General features: G+C 39.6%; 1 protein-coding gene across 1 annotated transcript; it reads right to left on the bottom strand.

Moving 5' to 3' along the window:
• Positions 1-15442: 15442 nt before the first annotated feature.
• On the bottom strand, positions 15443-22338 carry LOC149846279 (putative beta-D-xylosidase 2). The gene is made up of 7 exons (XM_089996283.1): positions 21934-22338; positions 20777-21067; positions 19535-19704; positions 19262-19359; positions 18791-19141; positions 17475-17888; positions 15443-16370 (listed from the first exon to the last, which is right to left on the bottom strand). Exons 1-7 carry the CDS (start codon positions 22336-22338, stop codon positions 15784-15786), a joined length of 2316 nt encoding a protein of 771 aa, XP_089852409.1. The 3' UTR covers positions 15443-15783.
• Between the last annotated feature and the right edge of the window lie 211 nt (positions 22339-22549).

Raw genomic sequence — 22549 nt, 5'->3', positions numbered from 1 at the left:
CTCTTGATCAATCTAAGCTATGGCATATGAGGTATGGACATCTTTATTTTAATGGTTTGAAACTTTTACATCAGAAAAATATAGTGTTCGGTTTACCAGCCATTGATTGCACAAATGAGGTGTGTGAAGGGTGTATTTATGGTAAACAACATCAATCATCATTCCTAGTTAGGAAAGCATAAAGAGCTAAGCAACCTCTTGAATTAGTTCATGCCACACATTTGTGGCTTCATCAGAACTCCTTCATTAAATGATAGCAAATATTTTTTGTTTTTTACTGACGACCTCACTATAATGAGTTGGGCGTATTTTCTTACTTGTAAATCTTATGCAATTGATAGATTTAAGGAATTCAAGTCTCTTGTGAAAAATGAAGGAGGGAAAACTATAAAAATAATGTGCACAGATAGAGGGAGAGAATTTTTATCTGATGAGTTTGGTTTATTTTGCAAAAACCATGCTATTCATAGGTAGAGGTGGCAATCGGGTCGGGTTGGTGGGTTGGCGGGTCAACATACCTCAACACGAACCTGACTCATTTATTAAACTGGTCGGCTGTGGCAAACACGAACCCGACCCATTTATTAAACGGGTAACCTGACATGACACGGTTAACCTGTTTAATAAACGAGTCGGGTCGGGTAAACGGGTTGGCGGGTCAGGTTTGTGTTAGCGGGCGGGTTGGCAGGTTAGTAGGCAGGTCAGGGTCGGGTAAATGGGTTGGCAGACGGGTTGGCGGATTGGGTTCGAGTAAACGGGTTGACCCGCCCGCCTAACCCGTTTATTAAACGGGTCAGGCGGGTTGGCATACCCCTAACATGAACCTGACCTGTTTAATAAACGGGTTAGGCGGGTCGACCCGTTTACGACACAAACCCGTTTAAGCCAAACCCAAACCCGGCTAAGAAGCGGGTTGGTGGGTCAGGTTGGCGGGTCGTGTCAGATTTTGCCACCCCTATTCATAGGCAGTTAACAGTAAGAAAGACCTTACAACAAAACAGAGTGGCTGAAAGAAAAAATTGTACAGTGGTGGAAATGGCACACAACATATTGAGTGAAAAATAGTTGCCTAACGAATTTTGGGTAGAAGCCATCAACACAGCAGCGCATATTCTCAATATTTCTCCAACAAAGGCAGTTCAAAACAAAATTCTATATGAGGCTTGGTGGAATCGGAAATCAAATGTAAATATGTTGAAACGGTTTCGATGTGTAGCATATGCTTTGATTGATTCTTCTGATAGAACCAAGTTAGATAAAAAGAGTGAAAAATACATTTTTGTTGGCTATAGTAGTGACATTAAAGGGTATTGTCTTTATAATCCCACTACTAAAAAGTTGATTATAAGGTGTGATATCATTTTTAATGAGAAAGCTTGTTGAGAATGAGATAAGAATGAAAAATTAAAGTTGTAGCACAATCAAATCGTTTTGATGCTAATGCATTATCACCTTCAAAAGCATCAAGCATGGAAGATAAATTTTCAAAAGATCAAAACATAGAAAACATTGAGTGCACGCTTGATGATGAGACTCCTCCCAAAAAGGTACACTCTTTAGAAGATATCTATAAATGTGCTTTCGCTTTTGTTGCAGTAGAACCATCATCGTATGATGAAGCATGCACATAAAAAAATTAGACAAATATAATGAGAGAAAAAATGGAGGTCATTGAGAAGAATGACACATGGAAGATTTCCAATTTGCCACCTGAAAAGGAATTAATTTGGAGTAAAATGGGTCTATAGGGTAAAGTATGATGTTGATGGAAATATGAAAAAGTACAAAGCAAGGTTAGTTGCTAGAGGATTTGTACATAAATATGGAATTGATTTTACTAAAACTTTTTTACTTGTCACAAGATTTGAAACAATTATAATGGTTCTTGCAATTGCAGCTCAACTTAAATGGAAGGTTTATCAATTTGACATTAAAGTTGCATTTTTAAATCGTTTTCTGAATGAATATGTGTATGTTGATCACATGGGTTTGTTGTTAAAGGAAAAGAAGAAAAAGTTTATAAATTAAAAAATATCCTATATGGGCTAAAACAAGCCCCTCGTGCTTGGTATAGTCACCTTGATAAATTCTTTTATCAAAATGATTTTCAAAGGAGTGACAGTGAACCTACACTCTATATCAAAGTGAATAGAAAAGAGTTGCTTGTAGTCAGTGTTTATGTATATGATATTATCTACACTGATTCTTCCTCTAAACTTATTACAGAATTTAAAGATAGTATGATGAATGAATTTGAAATATCGGATTTGGGGTTGTATTTTTTTCTTGGCATCCATGTTGTGGAAACTGATGAAAGGATTTTTATCTCTCAAGAGAGGTATGCATTGGATCTTCTCAAAAAATCTAAAATGTTGAATTGCAAAGTTTGTGCAACTTCTATGAATTCCAATGAAAAATTGAATTTGGAAGATGGAATGGCAAGAGCAAATGAAAAATACTTTAGAAGCTTGGTCGGTGGATTGATGTATTTAATGCATATTGAGCTAGACATTGTGTTTTTAGTAAGCTTGATCCAAAGATTTATGCACAATTCATATGTGATTGGGCAGGTTCTGTGAACGATCAAAAAAGCACAAGTGATTTTATGTTCAGATTTGGTTCAGGCATTGTGTCATAGTGTTTAAAGAAGCAAAATTCAATAGCTCTATCATCTTTAGAAGCAAAATATATTACTGCCACAGCTGCTACTTGTCAAGGATTTTGGATGAGGCATGTTTTGAAAGATTTGCATGTGGAACAAAAATTTCCAACTAAGCTTTATTGTGATAATAAGTCTACTATTTTCATTGCAAAAAATCATGTCTTTCATGGTAAAACAAAGAACATCGAGCTTAGATATTATTTCATAAGAGATGCAGTTGAAAAAGGTGAAGTGGTGTTGAAGTAATGCTCTACAAATAAACAAGTTGTTGATAGTCTCACAAAATCCTTGTCAACCCCAAAATTTATGGTGTTCAGAGAATCCTTAGGTGTGCAGGGACTTTCGCATTAAGAGGGAGAAATGTTAGTTAATGTTCAAGTAATGGATGTAGTGGATGAGAGCATCCTATGTTCACGTCAAGTTAGAGTCAATGTTAGTTAATGTTCAAGTGATGAACTTAGTGGATGAAAGCATCCTATGTTCACCTCAAGTTAGAGTCCTCAAAAGTAGGGGTTTGTTTTTAGTAAAGTTAAAAAAACTGAATCTAGTGGTTCTGTGAGTGAGCAGTGGGGTAGTTGTTGCTCCTATCTTTATGTTATTTTCATTACCTACGTCTGATGTAGAGAAAAGAGAGTTAAAAAGTAAAAATCTGTTGCAATTCCATTTTTTCTGTTGCTCTTCTTTTAAAAAATTAAAGATAAAGAACCAGCAGTTGGAAACATGAAAGTAGGGACCCTCAAAAAGTGCTACAGGGCATCGGAAGGTTATGACAGGAAATTTCAAAAAGTAGCAGACTAGTGTGTAAGAGATTCTGAAATAAGTTTCGGATAACAATTATAGAGAAATTTCAAAAGTGAGATTGAGTTTAAAGAAAATAGTCTTATACACTAGTTAGCAGTGCTCATAGTGATCTTTTTTGTTGTTGTAGATGTTGCAGTTGAACTCTTTTCTGCAAACAACAATGGTTAGGGAAGGCACGCCATTGATTATCATCGTTTGTAGATTTTAGACCTTCCTTTGGTTGGAAGGTCCCACTTACATCACATCAAGATTGATAACTCGCTAGACGAGCAAGAGTAAATCCATCTAAGAACCATCTAATAGATCGATGGTGGGACTTGTGTCATGCAAAATGTCACAGCTACCATCTTGGTCTTCACCACAAGGGTTCAAAAACTCACCGGGTAAACTAGGTGTGCAGAGATGATCGGTGCTAATGCAGTAGTTCTATTTTCCGGTGGTAGTAGCGATGAAGGGCACCGTTAAAAGGATGCTAATATATAAAAGAATAACGAAAAGTTCTTACATGCACTTCATCGTCCACCATAGAAAACCAAATTACAGGTTGCCCCATACTGTTCATGTGAAGATTACGAATGGATGGTACCGCCATCTCGGTCTTTCAGTTTTTTATACAAAAGATGAAGGTAAAAACATTGATATGCACTTGCAACAGGAGCATCCTGTTTCTTACACCATTAAATGACATTTTCCAACGTTGAAAAAAAAAGGAAAATTTTATTCAACATAGAAAATTATATAGAAAAATGGAAGGGTATTAGAGCTTTTTTATGAAAATTAGGAAACCCCTTTAATCAATCCCCTTGATGTTTGTGATTATCATGATTTGCAACAAGGAATACCCTGGGGAGGAACAGATCAAGCGATTTATAGATTTAATCACAGTTGGTTCCTCGGCTTCTTTCTTTCCTTGCGAGGAATCAGCAATTTTCCCGATTCATCGCCGATCTTGGCTACTATGATTTTCAAGCACAAGCGTGTGTCTATAGGAGAGATGGGCTCATGTTCGGCTGCTAAAGAGCTCATTCTAACTCGTGAAATAGGCTCAACAAGCTTGAGCAGGAACAACCAATGTTAGTCTTGGCTGGCTCATATAGGCTTGTTTATTAATAATAAATATGTTATATATATATATATATTTTATATTATAATGAAGATGGTTGAAGAGTTTGGTCTGCAAGCAATAAGTTTAACACTACAAATCCTATTGCTTACAAGTTTGAAACAATTATTTATTTTGTAAATGAGCTAGTTGACCTTGGCTTAATAGGTATAGGGTCTAAATTCTATTGTTTTCAATTTTTAAAAAATATATTTTTCCTGCAAATGAGCTTGTTCGCCCTCAGCTCATCTAGCTCAGGCTCTTTGTGAGCTGAAGATCAGCTCTGCCCAACGCAAAAATTGAGCCAAGCTTGCACATCCTCTGTTCGGTTCATTCAACTCATTTATCAGCCTTAAGTCTGACCTTGGGACCCCACAACTAGGGCTGGAAAACATGCTTTGGAAGGACGGAGCTTGTGTTGGCCCATGGTTGGCATTCTTGAAACTCAGTGTCTGATTGGACATAGGACAAGATGACTTGGCCAAGCTTAGTCCCTAAGTGAGTCAATCTGGTTTCTTGACTCAAGTGAATGCCATTATGAGGCTATGAGCAACTCAGCTGAATCGTGAGTTTGCCGACTATGCGCTGGTTTTGGAGGCCTAGCTCACACTACAAGAAAAATGCGTATTAGCGACAGATGTTTTTATCGCTCATCTGTCGCTAACGTATTTAACGATGAATGAGCGACGGAAAGCATATGTCACATAATCCTGGTCGCTAAAATGCGACAGAATTTATCTGTCGCTAATTAGCTATGATTTAGAGACGGATCATATCTGTCGCTAAATAAGGACTGATTTGGTTTTGTGAAGAAATGTATTTTGCCGCTAATCCGTCGCTAAAATTTAACGATGAATGCCTATCTGTTGTTAATGTTTGTCGCCAATTTAGTGAGGGATTAGCGATAGATTAAATTTTATCGCAAAACATCGATTGATTTAAATTAGCGATGCATATTAGTGATGGATAATATATGTCGTTAATCCATCACAAATTTAAAAAAAAAATAAAAAAATTTGAAATATGAATATCGAGAAAAAATTCTCGTTATACAATTTATAAAACTTGTGTATAAAAAACAAAGTTCACATAAAAAATACATATACAAAGCAAGTGAAATAAATTTAACATAAGTTATAAGTTAAATAAATTTAGCAACCCAGTACAGTCATTGCCAAGTTCTAATTAGTTACAAGTATGTGAAACAAATTAAACACATGAATCTAATCCTCGTCAAGATTCGGAGCATCATCATCTTCATTATCTCGATCTTCCCCTTCATCCATGCCTCCATCAGCTCCTCTACGTTGATCATCTCCAGCATCCTACAAGAGAACTAAAATGTTAGTATTGATAAACAAAATATAATAAAATAAATTATATGTAATGCACCTAATCTAATGCAATCAAAGTAAATGGTTGAATGACACATAGACAAGCAATAAAGTGAAGGACAATAACAGAATTCAGATATGTGTTCTAAGACTGACAAAAAAAAATCATAGTGATTCAATCATGCAGATATATGTTCTAAGGTTGTTGAAAAAATGTCACAATGATTCACGCATGCATACAATGTTTATAAGGCTATCAAATGAATGTGTTATGCATCACAATCATGCATATATGTGTTATAAGACAGTAAAAAAACTTTCATAGTGATGAAATCATGCTTACATGTGTTCTAAGGTTGTCAAAAAACTTTCATAGTGATTTAATCATGCATATATGTGTTCTAAGGCAGTAAAAAAAATTTATAGTGATCCAATAATGCATATATGTGTTCTAAGGAAGTAAAACAATTTCATAGTGATGAAATCATGCTTATATGTGTTCTAAGGTTGTCAAAAAACTTTCATAGTGATTCAATCATGCATATATATGCTCTAAGGTTGTCAAAAAACTTTCATATTGATTTAATCATGCATATATGTGTTACAAGGCAGTCAAAAAACTTTCATATATGCTAATATCCTGCTCATATGTGTTATAAGGTTGTCAAAAAACTTTTATAGTGATTCAATCATGCTCATATGTGTTCTAAGGCAGTAAAAAAAATCATAGTTATTCAATCATGCATATATATGTTCTAAGGTTGTCAAAAAACTTTCATATTGATTCAATCATGCATATATGTGTTATAAGGCAGTCAAAAAACTTTCATATATGCTAATATCATGCTCATATGTGTGCTAAGGTTGTCAAAAAACTTTCATAGTGATTTAATCATGCTCATATGTGTTCTAAGGCAGTCAAAAAACTTTCACAGTTATTCAATCATGTATATATGTGTTTTAAGGTTGTTAAAAAACTTTCATAGTGATTCAATCATGCATATATGTGTTCTAAGGCAATAAAAAAAAATTGTAATGATTTAATCATGCATATATGTGTTCTAAGGCAGTAAAACAGTTTCATAGTGACAAAATCTTGCTTACATGTATTTTAAGGTTGTCAAAAAACTTTTATAGTGATTCAATCATGCATATATGTGTTATAAGACAGTCAAAAAACTTTTATAGTTATGAAATCATGCTCATATGTGTTCTAAGATTGTCAAAAAACTTTCATAGTGATTCAATCATGCATATATGTGTTATAAGGCAGTCAAACAATTTCATAGTGATGAAATCATGCTTATATGTGTTCTAAGGTTGTCAAAAAACTTTCATATATGCTAATATCATGCTCATATGTGTTCTAAGGTTGTCAAAAAACTTTCATAGTGATTCAATCATGCTCATATGTGTTCTAAGGCAGTAAAAAAACTTTCATAGTTATTCAATCATGCATATATATGTTCTAAGGTTGTCAAAAAACTTTCATATTGATTCAATCATGCATATATGTGTTATAAGGCAGTCAAAAAACTTTCATATATGCTAATATCATGCTCATATGTATGCTAAGGTTGTAAAAAAACTTTCATAGTAATTCAATCATGCTCATATGTGTTCTAAGGCAGTCGAAAAACTTTCATAGTTATTCAATCATGCATATATGTGTTTTAAGGTTGTCAAAAAACTTTCATAGTGATTCAATCATGCATATATGTGTTCTAAGGCAGTAAAAAAAATTTATAATGATTCAATCATGCATATATGTGTTCTAAGGCAGTAAAACAATTTCATAGTGATGAAATCATGCTTATATGTGTTCTAAGGTTGTCAAAAAACTTTCATGGTGATTCAATCATGCATATATGTCTTATAAAGCAGTCAAAAAACTTTCGTAGTGATTCAATCATGTATATATGTGTTCTAAAGGTATCAAAAAAATTCATAGTGATTCAATCATGCATATATGTATTCAATCATGCGTATACTAGCTTGAAATCTAACGACATGAAATAATTTACCTAAATCTTTATACCTGACGGGCATCGAAGCTCATGTTGAATGCAAACGAAGTTCCCCCGTCTTGAAAAAAGTTGCACAACTCATTATGGATAAGGTTAAGAATGGCTTCATGTAAAAAAATCATGTATTTTGTCCTCAAGACGCTGACAAACACCATCCCAAGACATAGTAGGGTCAATCGGGCGATGAAAGTTGATGCTGGCGGGAGAACTCTGAGAGCCCTCGCTGCAAGAGGCAACGACTGGTGTGGTGTTCATGTTACTCCCAAACCCGAACACACGACCCTTTTTGGGTTCACCGGTTGCAACCACCCATGCTGCAGGATCAAAAGGCGGATGTTGAGTGGAGTCATCGCCATATCGCTCTACCATCTGCTGGTCGTATGACTCCTATAAAGTAATGATTATAATATGAATTAAGAATTAAGAATTACAATATTTATGATAATGTAATTCATAGTAACTTGTACATTACAATGTTTATTAATACAATAAATATATACTAATGTCACCCTCGCCTTCTCTGATATAAACTCTCTTGTGCTCTTACGTTTATGTGTTTCAACAAATACATCCTTGTAAGGCACAATGCCTCTTTTTTTTGCTTCCTGCAAGGTTAAAAGATAAAAAAATCAATTCAAAAGTATGCCGAAATACTTATAAATTTGATAATATATATTGTTGAATTACCATTTTCTTCTGGTGACTCCCAAAAGTCTTAGATCCATCTGTGTGTAGATGGGCATCAGGCACCTTCACTCGGTTTTGTGCAGCCTTTGTTGAGTGGTTTCGAAATTCATTGCTCGCCCACTTGTCGCACATTCCCTCACAATAATCTCTCCTGATAGTAAAAGAGTAATGGCCCTTCCACTGCAGTGGATCATCTAACTCACCAGCTGCTTTTATTGTTGCAGTCTTTATATTGTGCATCATATTGGCAAATCGATTGACAACCACCTTCTGCCATACTACCCACACATCCCTTTTCTCGTTCATAGTCGCGAAGTGATGCGTTGAGCGACCAGTCCTGGAAGATGATGAAGTAGTGACTTCCTAATTTCTCGTATTACTTCTTGTGGCTCGAACCTCGCGCTGCACATGAATTGACACTACAAGAAAAACACTAATTAGCGACGGACATTTGCGACGAACAAAATCTATCGCAAATTAGCGACGGATTAGCGAGAGAAAGATATTCGTCTCTAAAATATCATTTATTTATGATTTTAACGATGGCAAATATTCTGTCAATAATCCGTCGCTACTTTACGACAGATTAGTGATGGATTTTATTCTGTTTCCATATTTGTTGCAACTTAGCAACGAATCAGCGATAGAACTATTTCATCGTTAAGTCATCGTCAAATAGTGGCTACTTAGCGAGGGAATTTGGCAGTCGTGAATCTATCGCTAATTTTCCTATAAATCCCTAATTTTTTTTCTTTCTTTCTCTTTTCTTTTTCATCTCCGCCGCATTTCCCCGACCTGCCTCTCGTTGCCCCCCAGCTTGAATCTGTCTAGAAATCATCCATTTGTCAGAGTGACTTGTATGACACTTCTTTTGACCTCGTGCTACCATTGCCTTTTGTCTTTGGATTGAATCGAGGATGCCCACATGATGGACATGATCTGCTATTTTCTTGATCTTTGAAATACAACATGCAGTGATTTAGATAAGCATTTATCTTTTGATACCCCATACCTAAAGCGTTGACCATACCCTTCGCACAATATAAATTTTATGGTAATTTCTCATCTTTGGGCAACATACTCTTCACAATAAAGCACAAACGGTCAAAACATGATTGACTCAAATTATACTCAGACTTCAAATTCATTAGTTGAAGAACTGCAGACAAGATAGTGTGACTCTCGCAACCATTCCAAAGTGGCTCATCAACATCTCTAAGTAAATCATAAAATCTACTAGCTGCATCGTTTGATGCTTCTTCATCTACTCTAATGGGTACATCATTAGTACCCATAGCAGAACCCAGTTCTGGTCCTGCGGCATCAAATATCAAAACCATATATGAATTATCGTGCAACACATCTACCCGTGCGTCAAAATTATTCTAAAATTCTTCACCATGAAGCATCCAATTCTGATAATCACTCACAAAACCCTTCTTGTATAGGTGACGTTTAACGCCATGAGGTTTTGCAAATCGATTGTTCTTACACATCGTGCAGGGGCACCTGATCTGACCTGTGGGATACACTATACTGACACTTGCGATTGCAAATTCAATAAAACTGTCAACACCATCCATATATTCAAGTGATACCTCATTGTCAACTATCCTACGGTACATTCATTCACGGTTTGTAGTTATTTTGTTCTATGATGTTACAGATATTATCCTAACCAGATAAAAGAGAATCATAAGATTGCTATAATGAAGAAAATATCAAATTTATCATGCATTCGTGGTAGATATAATGATTTGATATCGCGCGCGCACACACACACACATATATATATATATATGTGTGTGTGTGATGTCATTCAATCACAAGAACAATGATGCATGCATTGATAACTTAATAATTTCATGTGCAAAACTATTCATTTGAAGCATGTTTGAAGCATTAATAACTTAGCATTCATTTTCATGTGCAAACTCATTAATAACATGATAAATTCATTTGAAGCGTATTTTCATGATACAATTTCACATGAAAGGCATAATCAAATTGAAAAAAATTGCATGCAAGCATGGATACAGTTACATCAAACATTGCAATACATTCAAATAAATCATATCAAAACAATGTCAAACATGTACCTGCAGCAAACACACTCCACTATCCCGCTAACTACTACCACGACTAGCATGGAATCCGAACTCCAAAAATAAGAGCACTTTTATTTTCATACATTAAAATCATGTTCATCATGATCTCCGAACTCCATCAAAGTAGTCCTAGATATCCACAACTAAGTGAGTGTGTGAACAAAAAATTGTTGCATCTAAGAACTTAAATAACCTCTGATGCGCTTGCATCACTTACAAACCACGGGTATTTACCCGATTTGCATGCTATTGCCTTTGCATTTTTTTATTTCTTTTTGTATTTTATTTTTAGTTGCATGTTTAGCACTAAGCATCGCGCAATTAGCTCAGCTACGCACCTGCAAAGCACAAATATATACGATCAAGAAAAAAAAAGGAGGGGGGGGCAAAGGCCCTTATCGGACTAAGACAAAAAAAAAAGAGGTGGGGGGCGCAGGGGCCAAAGGCCCCTACGGCTCTTAAAAAGGAGGAGGCAAGGGCCGATGGCCCCTGTCGGACCAAGACAAAAAAAAATAAGGAGACAACGCAAGGGGAGAGAGGGATCACCTGAGGGAGAGGGAGTGCAGGCGGCGATTAGAGGGAGTGCGGACGGGGGGCTCCAGCGAGGAGAGGGAGCGCGGACGGGGGGCTCCGAGGAGGAGAGGGAGCACGGACGTGGGGCTCCGGCGACTGAGGAGGTTCAAGGGGGAGAGAAACCAAGAGGGAGGAGGGGGGGGGGGGGTGAGGTGACCAGACGGGGTCGGTCGTTCGACGAGGAGGCATCGGTGGAGCTGTCGAAAAAGGGGCGGCAGTGGTCGGACAGGAGGATTGGCGGAGACGGGCGACAGAGACGGGAGGGTTAGGGTTCGATTTGGGGGAAATCAGAGAGAGGAGAGAGAATGTTTTGGCTTAGACGGGCTTATATCAAACAATAGCGACAAAATTTACGACGGAAACATTTCGTCGCAACTTCCGTCACTATGTAGCGACGAAAAACTTATGCCACTAATCCATTGCTAAGTTGCAACAGAGTTTGACACAAAACTTTTTTGTCACTAATTAGCGATGGAGTATGAGACAGAATGTTTCTGTCGCTAAATCCGCAACAAATTTTAATTTTAAAGACGACTACTTTTCTCTCGCTAAGCCATCACAACTTTGCAACGAAAATAATCCGTTGCTAATTAACATTTTTCTTGTAGTGTCAGCCCGAACCAAGCCTCGGTCAATAGACTGGAAGGCACAGTCCAAAGTGGATTTGGAGCCTAACCACGTAGGAGTGGTAAGATATTCCCTGAATTTATCGCCTTATCATAGCTGAGTCTCTGGTTTGGCCCCTTGAGAGTCGTGCTAAGCATGAGTGGTCGAGAATACAGTGGATTAACTAAGAATTTGGATACTTGGGTTCAGACCTATTAGGGCTAACCCTGACCTATCAGGCAAAATGACCTTGTGGCAATCCACCTATTCAGTAGATGCTGAAGAGGAAAAAGATGTGGCCCAGGATAGAGATCCAGTTCTAACTAGATATTGTGGACCCAATCTTGATTGGGATCCAGTACAGAAATTAACACAGAATCGTACAAGAATTAGAGTAGAATTAAGAAATTCTTTTATTAATGTGAGGAGGAGTTGGGTGAGTTATGGAATGGTTTTTGGGAGTAATGAATTTAATTTATGAACTGGAATATCAATGCCTTTCCTGCTTTTTATTTTCTGATTTTAATTAATTTTTAATTTAAGTCAAAGTTATTCCTGTTAATTCATCTTGTGTATGGACCTGTAAATTGTGACATGGATCCAATATAGTATACAATAATTTGGAGTTATATCCAGTTGTAGTTAGCTCCATTTCCAAGTCATCTTTTTATCTTAATCACCAAATGTAAAGATTGGTGTTCTACTCGCTGGATCCAAATAGTTATACCGAAACCGTGTAATTTTAACGTATCGATATCATGATCGATTTAATTGGACCCAGATTTGCATCTACTCAAACATAACCTGGATTTGATCCATTTCGTGATGTTGGTCATCTTTTTCTTTTTCTTTTTTTTGGGGGGGTGGGGGGCTAGGCATCTACTCAAACATATTGCAAGTGCTGAAGCATTGACTTGACGAACTTTGACCAGATATTGCTGTTGTGCTTTTAGTGGACCTAAATATCCAGGTTTGTGTTGGATATCCAACCTGACTTGAACCCAAATATCCAGGCATGGGACTGAAAAATGCTAACCCAGTATTCGTGTTGACCCAAAGCAGATCTGAGTAACGTACAGGCTGGTTTGGGATATAATTTTTCTGGATATCCTATCGGACCTGGTTGGGCTGAGTTTTATGTATGTTTTTCTGAAGGCTTCTTTTGTTTCATTGCCACTGATAAGGAAAAACTCCATGGGCATGCCATATCTGAAAATATTCATATGTAGTTGGAGGAGGGGAGTTAATGATTTACATAATAGTAAATGCATGATCAATGTGAGAAGAAACCCATTATGACTGTGAGCAAAATGAACTTGGCATGCTTATTTCACCAGCATAAAAAAATGGAGGGTTTCATATGTAAACCCTTATTTTCTTGTGTAAATTGAGTGAAACAAATGACTCCTAGGCATAAAATATATGTGTGAAATAGCCTTTATAACTACACCCACTCGGACCAACTGGGGCTTCGCTTGTCTGGTAGGAGCATAGAGTGCACGTCACCTTGTGTTGGGACGTTGCAAGGTCAAATCCCAATGGTATGGTTGTATAACTGGTAGGGGTCTGCCTAACCCCAGCTTGCCTATCAAAAAAACAAAAACTGCACCTGCTTGGGTCGCCCAAGTGGCAGTGGACCTGGGGATAAGGTGCTGATCCCTTCGTCCCAAGTTTGACTCTCATGTGGAGGCCTTTAACTGGTGGACTCCGTAAGGGCTTGGGTGACGGTGAGCCCACCAGTGGTTTAGCCTTTATAACTCAGAGTTGGTTTTGGAATGCCATTTCTTGACCTGACATAACCCAGGAGGGGTGCCTCAACCCAACCAGTTTATTAGGACGGATTCAGGTGAATCCTGATGGGTCTGGTACCCGACTTACTGACAGGCCTAATTGTGTCAAATCTTAAGGACTCTAAAGTAGTAAAATTCAGTCATTGCTAACCAAAGTGGGCTTGGACCCATGTATCTTTAAACCAGCTAAGTCGGTTAAGTTTCTGAGAAAGATTCTTTTATGTTTGATTCTTACTCGGCTCAGGTTCTGTTTGATTCTTACTTTGCTTAGGAATTATATTGGGTTTAAGGTCTGGACTCATCTTTGACTTGGATCATAGTCGGCTATTGTTCCGTAGTTGTTCATTCGAGAACCCTTTTCTCACCAAGCATGTGTCTTGTTGCATCAGATTGTTAAGGATGCGTTTGGAAGTGGCGTAACTTTTCTTAGAAAAAATCGAATATTCATGTAAAATTTTTCCATGTGAAAAGTTTCTCCACCTCAAAACTATTTTTTCCATGTACAACTGGGAAAATCCTACATGAGTATACAATGTTTTCACTTGCTTGGAATAGCATGAGAGGTCTTCTCTTTTTTTTCATATTTTTGCACAGAATTTTTCATGTTTGAAGAAGAAATGGAAGATTTCTGCCAAAATGTGAAAATTATATCTTACCATGCTATTCCAATCTCTCACTCTCTCTCTCTCTCTCATGATGGAGTCAACCCATGCAGCATCTTCTCATTTCCATCTATCTTTCCTTTTTCTTTTGAGGAAAAAGATCATTTCCATCTATCTGGATGGCACACTTACAAACATCACGATATTTTGAATTATTGTCCTAGGGATATTCCAAACAACCGAAACATTCTTAAAAACAGTCACTGAGTAACTTTTTTGCTGTTTTGCTCCCAAACCTCCCCAATGGAATTTTTATGCTGTTGTTTTTTTAAATTCTGACCTTACGGGTAAGTGTTCAGCATGATTGATTTACTATAAATCAACACTTGGATCATGAATTTTGGATAGAAAAAATGACATTTGGAGCCTCAAAAAGTTATGAAAATTATCTGCCCTTGATTTTGAAACTTATAAAAACCTATCTATGCATAGGAATCAAATGATTCAAGAACTGATTCCTATGAAAACAAGCATGTAAATCGCATCTGTACAGTCAGAATTTTGAAAAAAACACCAAATATCCAATAAAACGTCCATTAGAAAGGTGTTGGAAGGTTTTCCATTGGGGAGGTATATATATATATATATATATATATACACCAAGAAACCACCACGAAAATCAGAGATCTAGCCACGCTGACTGTCTGACATACTTACTTCCCATCACTGTCCTTGCAGCATAAAACTCCATATGCTTAGCCCTTGCCCCAAGGGAGTCTCCATATTTCTTTGTATTTGAATATGAAATATGCTGATAAGTTTCTCCCCCACCCCTCCGAAGAAAAAAAAGAAAACTTCAATTTGTAGTGACAATTTCTCTCGCCAAAAAAATAACAGATCCGATTTGTGACATTGATTCATGGGGAAAAAATAATTAAGAAGAAAACAGCAAAAAAATCACACTTACGACAAGAAGCTAATTCTTAAGCATTCTTAATTTGTTCAAACACAACAAAGAGAGGTAGACATATCATACGGCATGTGACAAGATCCTCCACACACCTTTTTTTCATATTTCTTTACATAGGTAATTAACATCCATTAAAAAGTCAGGTTAAAACATGCACCCAAGTCAGCCACAAGCATATTAAATGCCAATAATAAGTGGAATGCCCTTTCATTTGGCTACATGCTAATCTACAACTAGTATTTCCAAACACCACATGCAGTACAAGAGAAGTAGAGGGTAAAACTTATTCAACCTTAGATCTAACTTTCTTTTTTATTTGGGGACACTATTTTGCATGTAGTCCCCCTTTCAAACAATATTTTTCACAAGAAAAAATATTGAATGACATATGTGCACTTCATATAGGAAGTACTACCCTTTTACCAAGTTTGTGATTTCCATTTTTCTCCCTTTCTCCTTTTTTCCCACAATCTTGAACCAAGAAAAGTTTTGCAGTCCAGATCAAGGATTCACTGTGGAGTTTATACATCTCCTCCAGCTTGTAGGGACACAGGGTGTCTCAAATCCCCAATTTGGAGAACATGAGCCCCCATGGGCAACCTCTGAATTCCCATGCTATCAACAATGCTAAGATCTTTACACACATCTATGGCAAACCTCACCTGCTGCTGAGCATTCGCCTGCAAGTGAACCCTCTCAAATGCAACCAACTGTTTGATTGGTGCCTGGTGCCCCGCCGGAGGTGTCGAGAAGACCATCAGCACATGTGAGCCGTCCCTGGTGCCGGTGTTCTTCACATCAACATGAATGTTCAAGAAAAGACCAGCACACCGGGCGTGCGTAACACGGACCGCCTGGCAATTCTCAGTGCCACTGTGTGCGCAGTTGAACTTGCCGTTAAGTGGCACAGAGACCATGGTAGGAGCTTCGGCTAGTGCCTGTGCGAAGGTTGTGTAGCTGAGTCCATAACCAAAGGGGTACACCTTCTGGCCTTGATAGAAACGGTAGGTTCGACCCGGGAAGCCTCCTGTGGCACGCATGCTCATGCTTGTCATGGGGACCTTGGTTACATACTCTTGAGGGTACCATGTCATGGGCAGCCTTCCACCTACGCTCATCATTATGTAAATGAGTTCAGTATGAAATAGGCTGTGAGCCTTATTTGATTGGCATGTCAGACTTTTGAGTGCTTCAACACTGAAAGTTTATGGGATGCAAAACCTTGGGATAAGTTAAAGCTAGGCATGGAAATAACAAAAAATCATGAACTTTGCCACATAGTTGACAAATTCCATCAAGTCAACTCGGGAATCGCCCGAGTTGCCAGATCGAACCCCAAGTAGGTCATGGGTTGAGGACCACCAATCCACATGCCTCTTATATGTTTTTTGCCATGCATTTTATGATTTTAATGTGTAATGCTCATAAAAGGATACTTGTTATAAAGAATCATATATTTGTAAATTATAAATATTAATAATTATATTTAGTTGAATATTTACATAGCTTAGTCATTGATGTCATGTGCTAAACTTAGTCATTATACAGTTTGGAGTTATATTTTTTTCATATCATAACAGCATAGTTCTAACTTGTTCAAGTTGCGTTGTCGATCCGCTGACTCTCAAGTTTGCCATCCGAGTCACGAGTTTGCCAACTATGCTTTGGCATGCTTCATGTGATATCTAATATCCAATAAGGTAACAAAAATCATGATCTTGTTCATACTTCATGTGATATCAGGATGCAAAAACTTGGGGTAAGTCCAAACTAGGCATGGAAATAACAATGATCATGAACTTTGTCAGTATAGTAACAGAAAATCATGAACTTGGTTCAGACTTCATGTGATATCTAATATCAAATATATATGGTAACAAAAATCATGAACTTGGCCATACACATGATGTGATATCTTATATCTAATATAGCAGTGGACATGATCGTAAATATGTTAAAAGACTAAACTATCCATAACTCGTAAACCCAAATTCAGTTGAGATGTTATAATCCTTTGAGTGCTTCCACATTGATTTCAAAGTTGATTGGATGCAAAAACTTGGGGTAGGTTCCATGCAGGCATGGAAGTAACAAAAATCATGAACTTGGTCATATTTTATGTGACATCTACAGCAATGAGATGATGTAAAATATGTCAAAATTAAACTCACCGTAACTTGAAAATTGTAATACTAAGCAACAAAGATCTTACCAGGATTAAATTCTCCAAAGATGACATCAGCGATGGCCGCGCCTCCGGCTTGACCAGGGTAACCGGCCCAGAGGATTCCGGCGACCTTCGGTTCATTCTTGGCGAACGACACATCAATCGGACCCCCACTCATTAGCACCAAGATCACTGGGCCCCTTGAAGCCCTGGCGACTTGTAAAACAAGGTCCATTTGGTGACCAGGAAGGAGCAAGCTGTCTCGATCGCGGGTCTCGGCCTCGATGGATTGGTCCAGACCCATGACTAGGATGGTAGCATCCGAATTGCGAGCTACCACAACGGCTCGCTCAAAGAGCCCAGTTCCAATGCATTCAACGTTTCTGCAGCCAATGTTGTGGCTTGTTTTCACATATCTGGCGATACCTTGAAGAGGGCTTGTGTATCTACATGGAACACCTAAAACATGCAACAAGAACCTCTATTCAATATCCAAGTCCAGAACCTTTATGAGCATCAGCTAAGATAAACCATAAAATTGTGGTATTATATAAGTTTAATTAATCGGATTCAGAAGGCCCGAGTGAATCTGTTGCATATCGCTCAAACCCGAACAGATATCACAGTTAGGACCCATGAGGTAAGGACCGAGTTAACGGGTCTGATACCCGACCATCTGTGTCTACCCGAACCTGCCCAAATAACAAATTGCAGGTTTGGGTTGTTGGGTCACGAAAATGGAATACCAAACCCTAACACCTATGTCACCTGGATACGGGTACAGAGGGTATGACACGGCAATTCCAAAAATTATGGGTAGGAAAACACCGGTATATTTGGGCCACAATATATATATATATATATATATATATATATATATATATATATATATATATATATATATATATATATATATATATATATATATATATATTCAAAATAAACTGAATATAATTTAAATATATATGTTATATTTAAAATATAAATTATATGCTGAAAATATAATTATAAATTATGAATTAAATACAAAGTTATATGTATGAAAGGTAAAATGACATGGCCAGTAGACACGGGGACACGCGTGTAGGGGAAAATGGAGTGTCCCATAGCCTAACACGCATAATTTTAGAAATCTATTTTTATTACAAATACATATAAAATACTCGAGTCAGCTCGGGTACCCAGCAAAATAGCCGAAATAGCCGGGTCGGGTCGGGTCGGGTCGGGTCGGGTCGGGTACCCGGCAAAAATCATAACCCAAACCCGGTTGGGTCGGTGCTTTTCTTGCCCGTACCCAGAAATTCGGGTTGTTGACAGCCCAAAGTCATGTCGGGAGTAGTTCTGGGTCCAGAAGAAGATACCTGCATAATTCCCGATCATGGTGACCGTGGCCTCCGAATTCGGCCCGATGACCGCGACAGTCCGGAGCCGGGCACGGGGTAAGGGCAGGACACCGCCCTGGTTCTTCAGGAGGACGATCCCCTGCCGGGCACCATCCAGGGCCAGCTGCTGGTTCGCCGGAGTGCAGACATCGGCGGGGCCCAGCTGCCCGAGGGGCTGATCGAACGGGTCTCCATCAAACATACCCAGCCGCATCTGTACCGTCACAGTGTGCTCCAGAGCGGCATCGATCTCCCGCTCGCTCACCTTCCCTTTCCGGACTGCATCCTCTCCGTGCTGGGCCAAAAAGGGTCCGCAATCCAGATCCAAACCTGTCAAAAAAGAAAAGTTACCACAAGAACGCCACCCTCATGACGCACTCCAACTAGTTGAACTATTGCGTCAGAGAACGCGTCGCGTGAAAACAAAAAATGAAGGTAGAAAAAACTTGCCCGCTCTCAGCGTCACTGCAACCGCGTCCTCCGGAGTGCTGGTGTAGTGCTGGAAGTTGTACAACACGCCCACAGAGTCACAATCCGACACTACGTATCTGCAAAAATACATACCAAGAATTCGTATCATCAAACTTGATCAACCGAAGGGGGTGCATGCACCACGTGTCTACACCCCCCCAACACAGTTAATTTAAATACAGACGATTAGACATAGCCACAGCGATTAGGTCTCTGATTTCGAGGGTGAAAAAATGTGAATAGATCACGTACCCATTGAGGCCCCAGAGGCCGCGGACGGTGCCCTTGAGGAGTGATGGATCGGCGCAGGTGGGAACGCCGTTGACCTGGTTGTAGGAGCACATGACGCTGGCCGCCCGCCCCTCCACCACGCAAGCCCTGAACGGCACCTGATACGTGTCCTCCAGATCCTGAGTGCTCACCTGCACACCACGTACGATACGAGTTTCAGCAAATCTTCACCTCGCCCAGCACCGACTCCAGAAAAAATTAAAAATCAAAAAACCCAAAACGACGGGAAAGACAAACTCTCTATTCACGGGAAGTGGCCCCCACACGAGAAAGAGAGAAATGAATATATGAATGCAGCTAAACTTGCTTCTTCGAAGAGCGAGCCCCCAAGAAGAAGAACAAACAAACAAATTTTATTTTATTTATTTATTTATTTTTAGGCAAGCTGGGGTTGGGATTGGTCAGTTACAGAAGGGCCATACCTTTTGGGTTTTGAACTTGCAACCATCCAACACATGGCAGTCCTACCAAACAAGCATAGCCCCCCGTCCCCAAAAAAGAACAAACAAACCTACCACAAGGCAGCAAGCACGGCTTCTTCAAAACCAAAGTGCTACTACAATTACTACTGCTAGTGCCGGTAAACGAGCTGAATGAACCAAGCTTGAAGTGTGTTCAAGCGTAGCTCGTCATTGTGGCAAGCCAAGTCAAATTCAATCTCACAATGAGCCCGAGTTAATCGAGTGAAGTTCGAGCTGGCTTGTTTATAAAAAAAAAAATAGATCGTCTTAGAGCTTGGAAAAATAGGATTATAAAAATATACATGTAAAATATATTTCCTACTGCGAGTTAAGCCTAGCCCACATATTCAACTTGCTAAATTTCTTGATCAAAAGCGGTTCGGCTACTGCTACTACCAACCCAATAATAAACTCCGGGCACAATGACAATCCATCATGATGGGCATAGTTAATTTGCTCATGGAACTTCAGGAAATTATTACTGATCTGGACTTGTTTTCGGATACCTTACGAACCCCAGAGCTCATTTAATCGGATCTGCGGTGATCTCCTCCAAGCCGATTCTAAATCAGACAGGTTTGAACAACCCGATTCAAAACCAGAAGACATCAGTGTTCGGGTCTGGATTTGGGAATATATCAGCCAATCTGAGTCCGAAGGCAAGAATATGCCAATTTGGACTGGGTCCGAATTCGAAACCAAATAATGGTTTTAAGCCGGGCTTATTAGTTATGGTTCGGACCTTGGCATTGAAATGGAACCGGTCATTGCCGTGCCAGTTGTCGAGGTCGTAGGCGGTGTAGTGCTTGCAGCAGGCCGCAACCTTGAGCCGGGTCGGGTCCTTCCCGAAGGGCACCTCCTGCAGCCCGTGTACGTAGAGGGCCGCATACCTGCCTGCCATGACCGGGTCCTCGCCGGGGGTCTCCTGCCCGCGGCCCCACCTCGGGTCCCGGAACACATTCACGTTCGGGCTCCAGTACGTCAGTCCCGCCGATCCAGCATTGTACATGGCCCTCGCCTCCGTGGACACAACCTGAAAAACAAAAAACAAAAAAAAAAGAGAAACAGACAAACCATCAATCCATTCTGCACACCAAAAGGATAAAAAGAAAGATAGCCTGATCAGATGAAAAAAAAGGCTCATTTTCCATGCAAGCAAATGACCACTTTACCCTTATAAATATTGCTAATGTCATGTAATCGCTTCACTAGCAAGCAAAGCAAAGCGCCGAAGATATTCGGCAACTTTATAATAAAAAAAAAAGGAAAACAAAAAATTTTCATGATCAAAAGCGGCCGTATTTTACCCAATAAGGGGAAAAAATGGTTCGCGGAAACACCCGTCTTCCCAAAAGTACCCTCCATTGGGTACTCTTGGACAAGGACCGAAACGTGCAAGATAAGGATATTTTGGTCTTTTATGAAAAGCATTATAGCAAGAAGGGCAAAATGGTCATTTACGCCGACTAGAACGACCGGAAGCCGGAAATAGAAAGGCAAAACTAAAGGGAAACTCTCAGACTCTCAGTACCAGAGAGAAACAGATTGCTTAATAAGTCGCTTCTTTCCCAAACTACCCCCATCTGCATCCCCTTCACCACAGGCTAAGGAGAAGAACCGCACAGTCATTTTTTGGAAAAGTAGTGGCAAAAAAAGGAAAGTGAGAGTAAAAATGTTTCCTCTGAAGCAGCCTTTGAACGCTCAAAAAACAACCTAGCGGGTGCAACGGAAAGAAACAGATTCTTAAATTTTCTCTTCTTCCCCAAACTACCCTCGTGAATATCCGCTTCAATCCAGCATTCACTAGAATCACTACTGGCTACCAATAAGGGCATTTTCGTCATTTTAGACGCAGAGAGAGGTAGAGAGAGAGAGAGAGAGGGTGAGAGGGGTCCGCACCCTACCGATCTCCTGCCAGAGGGAGGCGTTGAAGGAGGCGGCCGTGAGGATGACCTGAGGGAAGATGGTGGCGCCGGCGACCGGCCCGCCGAACCGTGTCCCCGGGCCGACGTTCGACACGCCGTGAAGCGCCTCCGACCACCACTCGTAACGGGCGATGCCCAGCCGCGGCACCGGAGCGGCATTGTTCACCAGGAGCCGCACCTTCTCCGCCAGCGTCAGCCGGCCGAGCAGGTCCCGCACCCGCTCCGGCACCGGCAGCGACACCGAACAGAAGGGGAGCGACCGCGTCCGCTGGTCCCGAGCGTCGCAGGCGAACGCCGGCCGGGACTCTACGGTCGCCGGAATGAGGCTTCCAGCGAGGAGGAAGAGGAGGAGGAGGAAAGGGAGCTCTCCGCTCGCCATTGGCGTGAAGAGCGTGGTGTGTTAAATGTGGAGGTGGAGGAGATGGAGTAACTTTTATAACTAAAACCGATTTTCCCTCTTTTTTTTTTTTCTTCTTTGTGGTGTTTAGGTAATATGATACTTTATAATTGGTTGGTTGCGTCCTACGTGGATTTACTTTCCGACTTTTGACTGGCTAGTTACTGAACGAATGCAGAGGTGTTATGATGGG

The sequence above is a fragment of the Nuphar pumila genome, chromosome 2 (genome assembly GCF_984573655.1).
Source record: "Nuphar pumila chromosome 2, dmNupPumi1.hap1.1, whole genome shotgun sequence".
In the NCBI taxonomy this organism is placed as follows: Eukaryota; Viridiplantae; Streptophyta; class Magnoliopsida; order Nymphaeales; family Nymphaeaceae; genus Nuphar; species Nuphar pumila.
This window is presented reverse-complemented; position numbering and strand designations above follow the sequence as displayed.